This window comes from Rhinopithecus roxellana, chromosome 9 (assembly GCF_007565055.1).
Source record: "Rhinopithecus roxellana isolate Shanxi Qingling chromosome 9, ASM756505v1, whole genome shotgun sequence".
Lineage (NCBI taxonomy): Eukaryota > Metazoa > Chordata > Mammalia > Primates > Cercopithecidae > Rhinopithecus > Rhinopithecus roxellana.
Window position 1 is genome coordinate 38,271,071 of NC_044557.1, and position 16,908 is coordinate 38,287,978.

Consider the following 16,908-nt stretch of genomic DNA (forward strand, 5'->3'; position numbering starts at 1 on the left):
GAGGACATAAAAAATAAATACTCAAGTTAGTGACAATGCATATAGAGAGAGATGAGTTTGTCTCCAAAATTTCCAGTAATTTCTTTGGCTTGAAATATTTTTTTTTTCATATAGACAAGAGTCCAAGAATTAGCTCTTCCATATAAATTATAAGGTATAAAAACTGAAAACAAATTTCTCACAAAATATATATACTTAAGTCTTTCTATTTACTATTCCCTCTGTACCTGGACTTTCTTATGGATGACTCCTTAGTTATGTACTGTCCACTTAAGTGATTTCTGACCACCCTATCTAAAGTTGTAAAACTCTTGCCACCCACCTGGTCATTCTCTAGCTTATTATTATTATTGGGCGTTCTCTAGATTATTATTATTATTATTATTATTATTATTATTTTAGACTGAGTTTTGCTCTGTCACCCAGACTGGAATGCAGTGGCGTGATCTCGGCTCACTGGAACCTCCGCCTCCCAGGTTCAAGTGATTCTCATGCCTCAGCCTCCCAGGTAGCTGGGATTACAGGTACCCGCCACCACGCCCAGCTAATTTTTGTATTTTTAGTAGAGACGGGGTTTCACCATGTTGGCCAGGCTGGTCACAAACTCCTGCCCTCGGCCTCCCAAAATGCTGGGATTACAGGGGTAAGCCATCATGCCAGGCCACTAACATATTATTTTGATCAAAATTCTATTTATCTATTTAATGACTGCCTCCCCCACTGGGATGTACACTTCATGAAGACAGGGATCATTCCTACCCTGCTCACCACCACATTCCTAGCACCAGGATAGAGCCTGGCATGTGGCAGATGTTCAAAGAGTGTAAAACATGTGATGCTATGCAAAGGCTCAGGAGTAAGAGATACAATCTTCAGGCATCTATCTAATCCATCCTATTTACCTATCTAAAGATAGGGTGTCACCCAGGCTGCAGTGCAGTTGCACTATCACTACTCTCTGCTGGACCTCTCAGTAATCCTCCTGAGTCAGCCTCCTAAGTAGCTGGGACCACAGGTACATACCACCATGCCCATCTAACTTTTTATTTTTTTTAGAGATGGGGTCTTGCTATATTGCCCAGGTTGGTCTCAAACTCCTGGCTTCAAGTAATCCTCTTGCCCTGGCCTCCCAAAATATCGGGATTACAGGCATGAGCCACCGCACCTGGACCTACTTCAAATTTTTTAGAATTCACTTTTAAAACTTTGAGTGACTCTGTTTTTTTTGTTTTTTTGTTTTTTTTTCTTTCTTTTTTTGAATAAAAGAGATGAGGTCTTACCAGGCTGGTCTCAAACTCCTGGGCTCAAGCAAGCCATCCGCCTCGGCTTCCCAAAGTGCTAGAATTACAGGCGTGAGTCACCGTGCCCAGCCCTGGGTGACTCCATTTAAAAATGTTCACTATGATAAGGGACAAGAGAAATGCTTGCATTGTAGGGCTTTGTGATTTTATCTATATCGTTAATTGAAGCCTTGGGTGGTGTTCACTGAGTATGTTAAGGATGAAAAGTGTTTAAGTATTATCAGAACTCCACAAGCAAAAAGTGTTCAAAATCATGTTTTTATTAATTTTTGTTCACATGTGTCCCTGCCCTGCTCACCTGGCATCACCCAGATTTCCTTGCCCCTGGCTTGGGTTGGGTGTGCCCAGAGGGAGATGGGAGTGCAGAAGCCTTCACTGACCAGGTTAACCCTCCTGTGTGCTGCAGAGAACTTGTTACCATCTTTCCACTTACTAGACTGTATGGTGAATACTCATCAATCTCTCCCACAACATTCTCAAACAGAGGATGCAGTCTTGGCCCAGAGTTTTTTTAAACTTTAATTAAAAAATTGGGGTGGGCAATAGAGTGAGACCCCATCTCTACAAAAATTTTAAAAATTAGCTGGCCTCCAGCTTGAGCCCAGGGAGTCGAGGCTGCAGTACGCCATGACCACGCCACTGCACTCCAGCCTGGGCAACACTGTGAAACTCTGTCTCTTAGAAAAAAAAAGCAGTTGGGTGATTGGGAGTATACATTTGTCAAAACTGTACACATAAAATGTATGCACTATATTACTGCATATAAGTTCTACCACAATAAAGTTGATTTTTTAAAAAGTTATGATACGTATACTAAAAAAAAACTGGGGCATTTTCACATATTCTATGATCTCTTAAATAATCAGAAGATTAGCTATGTTCTTACGTTGGCATCAACAGGCACAAGCCAGTTTAGTCATCCTGTTTCCCGCCTAACACCTTAGCCAGAACTAAGATCTAGGGAGAGAGCAGTTTTGAAACAGGGATGGGGTAGACAGACATAATTGCAGAATTGCCAGGGATAGGAAATGTCCAGGGGCAAACATGGCTTTCATTAACATCTGCAGACAATGATTCCCAAATCCATACATGAAGTCTGATTTCTCTCCTATACTTCAGACTCTTTTATGTAACTCTCCACTAGACCTCTATATTGGGATGTCAAATACATTTAACACCACGGATCCAAAATGGTGCTCATTGTCTCTACAAGCCTTACCCCCAAAACTTGTTCCTCTCTACATTCCTCCTCTCATATAAGACTTCCACCTTCTGCTCAACTGCCCAAACCAGTCTTCACTGACTTCTGTTTCTTTCCCCAAATGCATTCACATACCACATCCTGTTCATTCTAATTCCCAAGAGAACTTGCAAACTATCCACGTCTCTACTTCATCAAGGCCACTCTGCTCTCTTCCATGAAACACCAAAGTAACCCCTGGCAGGTGTTCAGGCTTTTTGTCTTGACACGATTTATTTTCACACCACAGCCAGGATAATTTTCTAAAGTCTCCTGCTTCCTCTCTGTAGCTCCCCATTCATTCACTGAGTCAGACCAAGGCTGTCCTTGCCCACATGGAGCCCATGTGGGGCTCAGTGTAAATGCCAGCAGTCGAGGTTTCAAGTGACCTAGCCCTTGCTTGGGCTTCTCCAGCCTCTCTCTCAACAACCACCCAATTCTCTAGCTGTTGCACTTGGAAACACAGCCAGATTCAGAAACATGATTGAGCTAGATCTCATTCTTGTGAAGGAAGCCTGTGATTTTCAGTCAAGGCAGTAACTTCAGGAGAAGTATGTGAAAGTAAATCAAAAGGAATTTTCTTATGATTTTCACCTGAAATCAATGTCAACCTCTTACCTTAGGTTCCTTTAAGTAACAGTGCATGGCCTGAGTAACATCTGCAGCGTGGACTGCGTTATGGTAAGGATTTTGACTGTGGTAATCTTCTTGAATCATAACTGCATCAAAGAAAGAGATCCCGATTTTACTGTATATGAGCAACATACACAAGTGCAAAAACTGTGATAATTATGAGTTACCCACTCATACTTTTCACGTAGCTATCGGTTAAAATCGTGCTGATTCGGGCAGATGATAATCACCTCACACTCACATGTATACCAAAAGAATCAGTATCAATTTGACTCCCTATGCTATCATGGAAGAACAGACTAGGCTTCGGGGTGGAGTTGTGCCCCCTGCCATCAACGTACATGATGGCCCTACCAGCATAACACACAAATCCAGTGGTCTCAAAGGAAAGCGAGCCTACCTGTGGTGGGGAAACACAATTGCCAAGTGAGTGCGACAGACCATCAGAATTCTGCACTTGCTTCCGTCCCATCCTTTCAAATAGCCTTTTCAATACCCTTGGTTAACAGTGTTTTTTTGAGACAGGATCTCACTTCGTTGCCCAGGTTGGAGTGCAGTGACATGATCATGACTCACTGCAGCCCTGACCTCCTGGGCTCAAGTAATCCTCCCACCTCAGCCTCCCAAGTAGTTGGAACCACAGGTGCATGCCACCATGCCTGGCTCATTTTTTGTATTTGTTTGTAAAGACACGATCTTGTCATGTTGCCCGGGCTGGTTTCAAACCCCTGGGCTCAAGGAGTCCACCTGCCTTGGCCTCCCAAAGTGCTAGCATTGCAGGTGTGAGCCACTGTGCCCCACCTAATAAGCTATTTTTGTAAGTAGTTATTTATTTATTTTTGAGATGGAGTCTCGCTCTGTCACCCAGGCTGGAGTGCAAAAGCATGATCTCAGCTAACTGTGCAACATCTACCTCCCGAGTTCAAGTGATTCTCCCGCCTCAGCCACCCGAGTAGCTGGCATTACAGGCACCTGCCATCATGCTCGGCTAATTTTTGTATTTTTGTCGCGATGAGGTTTCACCATGTTGGCCAGGCTGGTCTTGAACTCCTGACCTCAGGTGATCCACCCGCCTCGGTCTCCCAAAGTGCTGGGATTACAGGTGTGAGCCACCATGCCCAGCCGTATGTGTTTTATAATTTATATTTTAGTATAGTAGTCCCCTCATATTCTTGGGGGATATGTTCCAAGACCCCCAATGGATGCCTGAAACCATAGACAGCACCAAATCCTATTTATACTGTGTTTTTCTTATACGAACACACCTACGATAATGCGTAATTTATAAGTTAGTCGCAGTAAGAAATTAACAATAACTAAAATAAAATAGAACGATTATAACAATATGCCACAACTCTTGTGCTTTGGGGCCATTATGAAGTAAAATAAGGGTGACGAACACAAGCACTGTGATACCAACACGGCTGATCTGATAACCAACACGGATCAGGATGCAATGAGATTTCATCACGCTGCTCAGAATGGTGTGCAATTCAAAACTTATGAATTGCTTACTTCTGGAATTTTCCATTTAATATTTTCAGACTACAGTTGACCACGGGTAACTGAAACCACCGAAAGCAAAACCAGAGATAAAGGGGGACTACTGTACAGTATTTCAGGCATACTACTTACAATTAATTACACATTAAAAAGTTTCTCAAGGCCAGGTGCGCTGCCTCACACCCGTAATTCCAGCACTTTGGGAGGCCAAGGCTGGAGGATTGCTTGAGGTCAGGAGTTTGAGACCAGCCTAGGCCATTAGCAAGACCTTGTCTGTACTAAAAATAAAAATGCAGCGTGGTGTGGTGGTGCACATCTATATTCCTAGCTACCCAGGAGGCTGAGGTGGGAGGATCACATGAGCCGAGAGGTTGAGGCTGCAGTGAACCATGATCACGCCACTGCACTCAAGCCTAGGTGACAGAGCGAGACTCTCCAAAGGAAAAGCTTCTCAAAAGCCCTATGTAATAATGTTTTTTGTTTTGTTTTTTTTTTTTTTTTTTTAACCAGAGTTCTAAGTAGAAGTCTGAAGTCTGAGTTAATATTTCGAGCTCTTCATTTGGCTGTACATTCTTGGTATGGAGGCTTTTTTTTTTTTTTTTTTTTTGAGATGTAGTCTCGTCCTGTTGCCCAGGCTGGAGTGCAGTGGCGCAATCTCAGCTCACTGCAACCCCCACCTCCCAGGTTCAAGGGATTCTCCTGCCTCAGCCCGGATGAGGTGGGAGGCTGGCTGGAGCTTGGGAAGTTGAGGTTGCAGTGAGCCATGATCATGCCACTGCATTCCAGTCTCGGCAATACAGTGAAACCCTGTCTCAAACAAACAAACAAAAAACACTTGAGTTATTATTTTCTCAATTCTCCCAAGGACAGTATAGAGCCGAAGCCATTCCAGATACATTGCACAGAAAATAACCCATTGTAGCCAGTGGATTCCTTATGGCTTTAAGGCTTAATTCTCCCATAAACCTGTTCTAGTGGCTTCCAAATTAGTGGCAGCAGGATGAGGGGAGAAACAGCCAAGTATTCACATGAACAATGTGCAAAGCGGGGATATGCATGTTTATAATTGCCAGTATAGCTACTGGGGCTATACTATTTTAATTATATTTTAATTCTAAACTTTTTAATTATATTCACACTATTTTAATTATAAACTTGAGAATTTACTACAAAATCATATCTGTACAGTTACACAAGCTTCTGTTTACCTAGATAAAGCAGTTGCAAGTTAGCAAAAATGGTTATATGAATGATTATTTTTTTTTTGAAACAGAGTCTCATTCTGTTGCCCAGGCTGGAGTACAGAGGCACGATCTTGGCTCACTACAACCTCTGCCTCCTGGGTTCAAGTAATTCTCCTGCCTCAGCCTCCCGAGTAGCTGGGATTACAGGCACACGCCTCCACGCCCGACTAATTTTTGTATTTTTAGTAGAGACAGGGTTCCACCATGCTGGTCAGGATGGTCTCGAACTCCTGGCCTCAAGTGATCCACCTGCCTCAGCATCCCAAAGTGCTGGGATTACAGGCATGAACCACTGTGCCCAGCATGTATGAAATATTAAATGTCCCTACCAGCAATATCTTATTTTATAGTTCTACAGTTTTACCATTTTCTTACAGTAATACATTACTTCCTGAATAATTTGTAATTTCTCTCTACTTAAAATTGAAAGATTTTAAAAAGATATCAAAGCAATGTGATGGTCTCTCACTATTAAGTATAGGCATACCAGCGAGATACTTAGTGTTAAGTTCCAGACCACTAAAATAAAGTGAATATTGCAATATAGCAAGTCAAAATTTTGGGTTTCCCAGTGCATACAAAAGCTATGTTTACACTATAGTCTATTAAGTGTACAAGAGCATTATGTCTTTAAAAAAAAAAACAATGTAAACAACTTACTTTAAAAGATTTTATTGGAACAAAATGCTAATGATTATGTGAGCCTTCATTAAGTTGTAATCTTTTTTGCTGTATATAAGCAAAGTTTATATAACCAAAAATAAATTACAAATTAAAATATCTCTTGATCTGGGCACTATATGAAATATCACAATGAGGGTCAGAAAATGAGACCCCAAAATATGCTGCTTTAGACTTCAAACTCAGAGCAGCAAATGCAGAAGAGTACTTTCTCTGAAGTTCCCCTATCCACCTAAAGCACAAAGACTTTACCAGGAATCGTAAATTCCTTCCTCAGGTACAACCAGCCAGGAGAGATTGGTGGATATTACAAGAAGGAAGACTAGGTTGTTATCTTGTGCCTCAGTCTCCGGAGCAGCTGGGATTACAGGCGTGCGCCACCATGCCTGGCTAATGTTTTTGTATTTTTAGTAGAGATGAGGTTTTTGCCATGTTGGCCAGGCTGGTCTCCAACTCAGTGACCTCAAGTGATCCACCCGCCTCGGCCTCCCAAAGTGCTGAGATTACAGGTGTGAGCCACCACACCTGGTCCCAAATAATCTTTAAAGTCTACAGTCAAAGAGATTTTAGGGCTCGGAAAAAGAAGAAACCTAACTGCAATATACCTGATCTTTTAAAGTTTTAGCCTTCGAAAATTTAGAAAAGTACAGAAATTGTGTCGCCTTTGTCAGCGATCTGTGGTCAATGTAATAAACACTGCAAAATGAAATCAAGTATTCACCATTCCCCGTATCTATGGCTCTGCAACTTTGCAGCCTTTGCACCAACAGGTGTAGTGCATCCCTGGTCTGATTTGCTGTGGCCACTTGCTGCGGAAGTGAAGGTGGGCCGATTCTGAGCCCAGGGCTCCAGAGGCCTGGGGACATCAGCTCCCTTGGAAACCTGGCACTACTGTTTGAACAAGCTCTGCTAACTGTAAAATAAATAATTCCTTTTTGTTTTTAATGTAAATCTATTATGGTGCCAAACTCCTCTGCTTCTTTTAAATTTTACAGAAGACTATGTAGAGCCGAGATGTATCACCCTGGTATCCTAGCTGAGGTCGCTACAAAACCAACATACGGCTCACCTGCTGCTGTCTGCAGGCGCACAGATGAGCTCACCCAGACCAAAAGCAGCATTCAATAGGCCCACAGATGCAACAGTTAAATAACTGTGTGTTGTTTTAAGTCACTAATTTTGGCTGGTTTATTATAGAGCAATAGCTAACCGATATAACTGAGATAAAACTTATAAACAGGTTCTTGTATAAATGTAAATCTTGTTACTGTTAATGAGTTAGAATCACTTACCTAAAAATCTGCGAAGTTTCATCATATCTAAATGGAAATACTCAATTAATCCATGAAGACTAAATAAATGAAAGGTTAGGCTTACTAGACTATTTCCTAAAAGAAAGAAGAGACATTACATTAGTAGGAAATACCAGTCAACGCAATTACATTATGCTTTGAAATACGGATTTTGAACATAAAACATGGAAAGAGTAATAATTCCCACTTTTTGTATATCAAAAATATGCATCTTCTTGTTTTACCAGTTATGAACTTTATACATATCTTTGTTTCACTGTAAGAAAAATTTAATTTTTGTTGTTTTACTTTTCCACAACCAAAGAACTGAAAGCTAGACATTTTCAAATAGATTAATTTTTTTAAAGACATCAAAATAATTTAGACAATAGAAAACTTTTAAAATTGTCCCACACAGTAACCTAATTCAGTGTGGCCGCACTTGACCTTCCTCCTGACAACGCCTCTGCCATCTTGCTTTCACTGAAACAGACTGCCCCAGAGCATACACCTCAGCTGCAGCCTTGTTAGCCTTGAGAATGTGTCTACTCTCATCCATACAGGGTAAGGAGGAGGCATCAATGACCTCAAGATCATCAGAATAAAAACTCTGAACTCAACCCCTTGCTTTTCCAGAGTAGCTGCAGAAAATCTGAGATTTTCTTGGGGAGTAGGGAGGGGGAATCACAAAACTAGGCAGAGTATCACTATAAACTCATAGTCAACACTGCCCAGCAATCATATTGTTTTTCCAGTGAACTGGCTCTTTCACTTTTTAAAATGTCTGTTTTCAAGCCTTTTATGCTCTTCTTAAACTTTCAACATACTTACTTCCCATCCACCCCTCATTCTCCATAGCCTCATATGTCACAGAAATAATACAAGCCCTCAAGTTTCCCTTTCTTTCTTTTTTGAAATGGAGTCTTGCACTGTCGGGCTGGAGTGCAATGGTGTGATCTCGGTTCACTGCAACCTCCGCCTCCTGAGTTCAAGCGATCCTCCTGTCTCTGCCTCCCGAGTAGTGGTGATTACCAGCACCCGCCACCAAGCCTGGCTAATTTTTTGTATTTTTAGTAGAGACGGGGTTTCACTTTGTTGGCCAGGCTGGTCTCCAACTCCTGACCTTGTGATCCGCTCACCTCGGCCTCCCAAAGTGCTGGGATTACAGGCGTGAGCCACCGCGCCTGACCGAGTTTCCCTTTCTTTCAAAAGCCAACCCATCCACATCTCCTCAGAGATGTTCCTTGTTCCACCAGGTACACCTGTCCCCACCCCACCCCACCCCACCAATCTCTTTCTCTTTTCTATATTGTCCCAATAAGCATCAGCATTCAGACATGCTCTAGATTCTCTCATCTCTCAAACAATAAAGAATCACAGCCTCTCCTGGCTCCCTCCAGTTTCCCCTGCTCCATCCCCCTACAGAGGCGAGTTATTGGAAAGAGCTGCTACATGCGATGGGGACTGTCTTCTTCCTCAACGTCCACTCCTTCATCAGTGACAAGTGGAGTCACACCAAGAATAGAAATTAAATTTGGAAAACCCACCATTTTTATGATGTTTAGTTTTCCCTTCCATAGTATAACTCTCCATTTCTCCATTTGTTATACCTCCTATTATATTTCTCGGTTTTGTAAACTTCCATAGGACACATATACTATATTAACAATTAAACAGACCACGTTTTAAATAGGCTACATATTAAAAAGTCTATTTTAAGTAGACTACATCCTTCACATAGGCTCATAAATTACTGCCAACGTTCAGATAATAGCAGTAAGATACACAATTCTAGTATTCTGTAAAGTCTATGATGACTCTTACAAAAATGTATAAAAGACATACTGGTCCCAAATTGAAAATGTATAATAATAATATTTATGAAGGATAATAAAGGACTGTTTGGCTAACCTTGTTATCTAAAACTGCCTAACCAACTGCCAGCAAAAGACCACGGCCGATGAAAAAGTACATTAATTGGAGCATTATTTGCATGAGCAATGACAGAAAAGATGTGGCAGGCCAAAAGAGACTATTTTTATAAACTACTTGACATACCGCCTTTATGTGGAAAGAAAAAAACATTTCAAATCTTACATTTTACATAAATTAAATGTTAAAATGTGTTCAGGTCCTGATATGCTCTATCGGTACAAACACGAGTCCACCACGTGGTGTGGAGCCATTTCTGAAGAAGTGAACAACGTATCCATTATAAATATTTTAGAATGTTTATTCATTCTCTGTATATTTAGATTATCATAAGGTTCTCCCCAAATTGTTTTTCAAATGTAACAAAACAAATTACCCATTTCTAGGATGTAGAATAAGTTTTAAGAAAGCTACAATCTAATAGGAAAATACCCTCTTTTGGAATTCAGGCAAAGTGCAGTGAAGAAACACATGTAATGTTCCCACTAAGAACTTTAAAGGAATCTGACAAGAACCAGGCTCTTAAAGTGTACTACCCATATGTAACTGAAAAGCTGCATGCAAGATACCAACTGAGGATTATAATACCACTAAGAACACAAGTCAACAAAATATTTCAAAACAAGAGATGCTCAGCTGTGTTAAACAAAAACCAGGCACAGAAGAACTTTTTAAAAAATGGAAATGGAAACAAACACTTTCTGAAAAAGAAAACTGTATTTTAAGAAAAGCTACCCTCATAAAAATATATCAAAAGATAGAACTGCCTCTGGAAGAGTGGGCCTCAGTCATTTTCCGAAGGTGATCCCAGAAGGGATCTGGTGGAAGGAGCAGGCTACCCTAACAACGCAGGCCTGGCAGCTAGTGTCCTCATGAACCAGGTGTCTTCAGGAGTGATAAGCTTTTGCTCTGTCGCATCACTTAACTCCCTCAATCCTACAAAAGGAATTCCAAACGCATCCTACCAGACAATAACTACTTCCCTCCTTGTAGCAGACAAGCTGGGGACCATTTGTCTTGGCACAAATCACTGCATTTTGCTTCCTCCTCTGCCTTCCTGTCCTCCCCCCAATATCATCTGGGAAATTGCCAGCATAAGAAACACAAGAAAGCATTGGATCAATAAGCAAGAAGGGAAAACTATACACTTGGATACCATGAATGTATGTTATCGAGAATTCATTTCAGGTGAAGCAGTTTTAAAAGGAAAGCCATTCTCATTATATAGTATAAGCTAAAGGAATTTTCTTCTGCCCATTTGTTCCCGAATAATATCTCCTTAAGTAGAAAATTCCTGAGCTTTTGAATAGCTGTAGTTAACTGAATGTAGAAATCTCAACCTCCAAAATCAAAGGTGAGTAGCTAACCATGAGTGGTTTCTACTAAACCCTAAAGATTTGGAACGAACCCTAAGGGGAAACCATGTAGCCACCCTGTCCACAAATCCCGTTTAAGGAGTGAGGTGATCAAAAGGAAAGCGAAGTGCTTAGTTAACTACTGTGGACTGCTGGCTATTTCTTCTGCCCATCCAGTGCACTGCTGAGCTCACACCGCTTTCATCACCATGCCCCCAACTAGCAGAGTATGTACTTTTTAAAAATAAAATTTAGAGAAGAACAATCAACTATTTCAATGAGTGACAAGTGTCCCAGTAGACTAATAATAGGCTATGAGCTGTGAGAGTTTATGTAAGGCTAAACTTTGAAAGTGTTAAGGGTGGCATTGTTTAATCTATATTTGTCTTGAGATAATACCTAAAGTACTATTTGTGTTAAGTTAGGAAAGGGGAATTTCCCTGAGCAAGAAGAAGGTGGGCCACCTGATATTTCACCTACCTATATTTTCAAAAAGAAGGGCCAAGGGAATGCTAACTGTGTAAATGATATCAGAGCCTTTCCTGTGTGTACGGGCCAAGGTGGGGGCAGGGAGAAGTACAGAACACTTAATCACCAAGGGCAAAGGAAAAGTAGAAGAGAGATAGCAAAGGGGAGGAATAAAAAGGCAGGGAGGCAGGAGGGTGGCTTTGCTGATAAAGGCAAACTTCACTGTCTTCACAATTTTTCCTAGGATCAGTCCGATTTATTTTCTGTCAACACTGCATAAGCAAACAGAAGGTATAGACAAAGGTATTTCCATTAGGTATTGCCATACGCTTAGAGAGAATAATGGAGTGATACTAAGAGACCCACATTGATTCCTGAGAAAAATAAAGTTGTAATTTGCTTGTTCATTTTACATATTTGGCATCCTTATCAAAGACACTTCATTCCAAAGCAATAAGAAAAAGCAGGTGATTTCAAAGTACAGCAGTGGTTTCATTATTCTAAAGTCAGTACTGATTTCCTCTCAGTGTACTTTCTACTCTGGGGCAAAAAGTTGAACTACCTTTTTTTTTTTTTCTTTTTTTTTGAGACAGTCTCGCTCTATTGCCCAGGCTGGAGTGAGATGGCGCAATCTCAGCTCACTGCAACCTCCACCTCCCAGATTCAAGCAAGTCTCCTGCCTCAGCCTCCCAAGTAGCTAGGATTAGAGACATGCACCACCACACCCAGCCAATGTTTGTATTTTTAGTAGAGATGGGGTTTTGCCATGTTGGCCGGGCTGGTCTTAAACTCCTGATCTCACGTGATCCACCAGCTTTGGCCTGCCAAATTGCAGGGATTACAGGCGTGAGCCACTGCGCCCGGCCTAGTTGAACTGCTTTTACCAGTGAATAAGAACATAAATCAACAAAACATTTCAAAATAAGAGATGCTTAGTTGTGTTTAAAAAAAAAAAAACAGGCACAAAGGAACTTTTTAAAAAATGGAAACGAACAATTTCTTGAAAAAAGGAAATTGTATTTCTAGAAAAGCTACCCAAATAAAAATATACTAAAAGGTAGAACTGCCTAAGGTTTGGCGGTCCTCAACTGTACCACCAATAATTACGCCCACAATTTTATCCTAAATAAGAGCGATTCCCTGTTCCTTTTCCTACGGAACATTTTCCTGTTCCCAAAGAGAACAAGAAAACATGACCCCTCCATCCAGAACCAAACTAAACTCAGGAGTGGGTAAGCAGATTAGAATCACCTGTGGGCATTTTCCCCCAAATCACCCATACTCTGCAGATTCTGATAAGCCCTCCTAAAGAAGCGACAGCTCTTCCCCATTCTCTATCTGAAAGCAAGGAACCACTGCTGTTGGTCAGGATGTGCCAAAAGGTGGTTAATCCACCACTCAGCAGGGGCAATCAAAACAGGCATACAATATTAGATGTCATTGTAAATGGCCACAATCTAAAAGAAACAAACAAACAAAAAAAAAGAGATAATAATGTTTATTCTGGGTTATTATTAATAATAGCAACAGCAATTGCCAACCAATCAGCCAAGTATATATGAGACTGATTCTGTAGACTTTTAGAAAAGTCACTTAAAAAGAGAAAAAATGATGCTCCCTGATATGGTTTGGCTGTGTCCCCAGCCAAATCTCATCTTAAATTATAGTTCCCATAATTCCCATGTGTTGTGGGAGGGACCCGGTGGGAGATAACTGAATCATGGAGGTGCTTTCCCCCATACTGCTCTCATGGTAGTGGATAAGTCTAATGGAATCTGATGATTTCATAAGGGGTTTCCCCTTTTGCTTGGCTCTCATTTCTCTCTTGCCTGCCGACATGTAAGATGTGCCTTTCACCTTCCACCATGATTGTGAGGCCTCCCCAGCCACATGGAATTGTGAGTCCATTAAACCTCTTTTTCTTTATCAATTACCCAGTCTCGGGTACGTCTTTATTAGCAGCGTGAAAATGGACTAACACACTCTCTCTTCCAGCAGAGGGCTCACAACCTTAGTACAGTAAATGAAAGCAACGCATCAGTGGCTGCACCATCAATGCAGTAATCTAGACTACATTAACTTGAGCAAGTCAAATTCTTCACTTACCATTTGTTAGTCTATCAAATAGAAAGATATCAAAATTCCAATTTCCAACTTTTTCCAGCATACACTGAAATGAAAACCAAACATTTCTGATGTAATTTAATTTCAATAACATTGTCTTTTGGAGATATTCCATAGAGAAGTTAATGAAAATGTAAAGTGATTGATTTCCTTTAAAAAATACAAGTATCATTTTTCTTTTAATCATGACTTTTTCAACTGGCTCCAAAAAAATGCTCAAAGGGATAAACTCCACTTGAAAAATGAAACATTATTTTGTTTTTGAATTAATGAATGCACACGAAGGTTGTTTCCCAACTTATTGCTATAGTCCCGCAAACCTTTAAGAATTCTAGTATCACTTAACATCACAGAAGTGTGGTTCAAATGTTGCATGGTTGAGAAACTTACTATTGGGTATTTACTATTCCAGGTACTGTTATAAGTGACCTTACTCACTCTTTTACTACTTGGAACAACACCATCAGATGTTTTCTCTTTTCTTTTTTTGAGACAGGGTCTCACACTCACTGTCACCAAGGCTGGAGTGCAGTGGCACAAACAAGACAGCTTACTGCAGTCTCGACCTCCTGGGCTCAAGCAATCCTCCTGTCTCAGCCTCCTGAGAAGCTGGGACTACAAGCGTGTTACCACACGTGGCTAAATTTTTTTTTTTTTTTTGTAGAGACGAGGTCTCATCATGCTGCCCAGGCTGGTCTCAAACTCCTAGGCTCAAGTGACTCTCATACCTTGGCCTCCTAACATGCTGGGATTACAGGCATGAGCCACTGCACCCGGCCCAGGCATTGTTTTCAATTCTCATTTTAGCGACGTAGAAACAAGCAAAAAATAACTAACTTGCTCAGCTATAAAGTGATAGAGCTGGGATCTTAAATTAGGTAGTCTGTTTCTGGAACCTAGGCATCTGACACTGATACCACACCATGCTTAAATTATTTGTTGTTCAGTTTTAAAAAAAAAAACATTTTTAACTTATGGATATTTATTTATATTATCTAAATATGCTTATAAAATAATACAATTTACTACATTAACTTTTAGGATAATGTGTACCTCAGCCAAGCAAATAAATTCCACAAAGACCCTAAAAACCAAATATTTTTATACCATACATTCTTAACCTGAACATTCTGTGGACTTTTTCTAGGAAAAAAACTTATATTTTATATCCAAAAGTTCACTGTTGGATACATTTATGAATACACTGACATGAGCAACACTAAGATACTACTAGTAGAAATCATTAATTACGACAGTACTAATAACAACAAATGACACAGAGATATTCTCATTCTAAAAGGCAGAACTTGTAAACATTTTAACATTTAAAGCAAGCCCGAACACTTTCCACTGATTTCTTTTACTAAACAGGGAAGTAATTTTTTTTACTTTCATGTAACTGTAAAGAAGACACCCAAGCTGTACCTACACAACTTAAAAACTTATCTACGCAAACTCAAAAATCTGGCCTGTAAATATTAAGTTAAAGAATAACTTAAAATACATTGAACATTTAATACTATTTAAAATCCTCATTTGGTTAAAAACAAGCTCATTTAACCCTGATGTTCAGTAAGACATTTCTTTTTAAATTATATAAAAAGATGAAGTAAATAATGTTCACAATCGACAAGTTTAATTATGATACATCTAAACCCTCAAAAATCTCTCTCGATGCAAGAGACTATGAAAACTTGATTGGAAGTCATGAGACCTTTGTGAAAAGATGTTACTAATACACATACACACACAGAAGACAGACAGAGACGTAACTTCCCGTGCTAGGTTTACCTCTAACCAGCTGGGTGAGCGTAAACAAGTCCCTCGTGCTCTATTGGACTCAGTTTCCTTATTGATGGAATATGGACATGAAGAGATCAGATAATCTCTTAAGATTCTTCCCAGCATTACAATTCTGTGAGATCTTATAGTTTAATGTTCTATTGATCTCCTTGTTACGTAATGTTCCAATAAATGAAAACACTGTCACTACTTTAGTTGTTTCAGAAACTTCCCTTGCTCTGGAATGTCTAATTATAAAATAAACAGCTGCTCTAAAGAAAAAAAACCTGGAAAACAGGCTTAACTGCTTTTCACAGACAGACAAAAAGACTCTATAAATCATTACTGTATGGGGAATAAAGGGCTTCAGTAAACTTATCAAAAAATTAACGTTTTCTTACAAAAACTATACATACCTTGGCTTGTCCATTATAATCATCATCTAAAATGTTTAGAGAATTTGAAACTGTAGTACCACGAAAAAAGCGTGAAGATCGAAGATATCGCTGGAAACTTAGTAGCCTTCTGATATTCCTTGCAGAGACAGACACTTCAATTTCAGATTGAGCTGAAATAAAAAGAATAAAAGGTGAGTACAGCAAGTTAAAATTATACACATGCTATCTTTGCAATACCACTTTTAGTTATGTACAAGTATCTTTAAAAATTCATTTAAATAATTATACCACATTTTCAGGAGAGAAGTGATACTTTATTTCTATTTTTTTTTTTTTTAAAGTAAGTTCCCACTCTATTACATTTCTATTTTCAATGAAAGAACTAAGGATGAAGGTCAATGGCCAATTTTGACAGCATTTAGAAAGCCAATGAAGACTGGCGAGATTAATAATCAGGGTTTGTTTTTTTTTTTAACTTTAAAACGCTATCACCTCTTAACTCTTTTGCTTCAATACACCACATAAACATGGAGCAGAAACAGGAAAAAAACCTAGTTTTAAACTACTAGAAAAGCCAGGTCCTAAGTTATATATGAGATTTTAACAATTACAAAGTAAAACATTTCATATCCCAATGAGGTATCATTTCAAATATTTACTTAAGATAGCTAAGAGGAAAAGGAGACAGAAGGGGGAGCAAAGTGGTTTATATCCTATAAGCGTTCTAAAGGATAGGGATAAAAATTATTTAAGATGATATGCTCTAGAAAAGATGCAGTTCTACATTAGAGACTGGAATGTTCTCTTTCAGTGAGTCTAACACAGCCATTTTTTCCCTCCAGTGTTAGAATAAACCAGAGTTCCTTGGATTGGGCACCAGATAAAATGACAGATCTGGGTTAAAATCTGTCTTGCAGGGAATGTACGTTATCTTTAGACTCTAAAATCAAACCAA

General features: G+C 39.7%; 1 protein-coding gene across 2 annotated transcripts in view; it reads right to left on the reverse strand.

Annotated features, from left to right (window-relative positions):
• The window catches only part of PDE7A (phosphodiesterase 7A), a 124,636-nt gene that overhangs the window by 14,524 nt on the left and 93,204 nt on the right, over nucleotides 1-16,908 (reverse strand). For both annotated transcript variants that reach the window (XM_010371570.2, XM_010371571.2), the window contains exons 4-7: nucleotides 15,972-16,123; nucleotides 13,756-13,819; nucleotides 7,895-7,990; nucleotides 3,160-3,260 (exon numbers count right to left, since the gene is read on the reverse strand). In XM_010371570.2, the coding sequence (XP_010369872.2) occupies nucleotides 3,160-3,260; nucleotides 7,895-7,990; nucleotides 13,756-13,819; nucleotides 15,972-16,123 (413 nt within the window). The remainder of the gene's footprint in view (nucleotides 1-3,159; nucleotides 3,261-7,894; nucleotides 7,991-13,755; nucleotides 13,820-15,971; nucleotides 16,124-16,908) is intronic.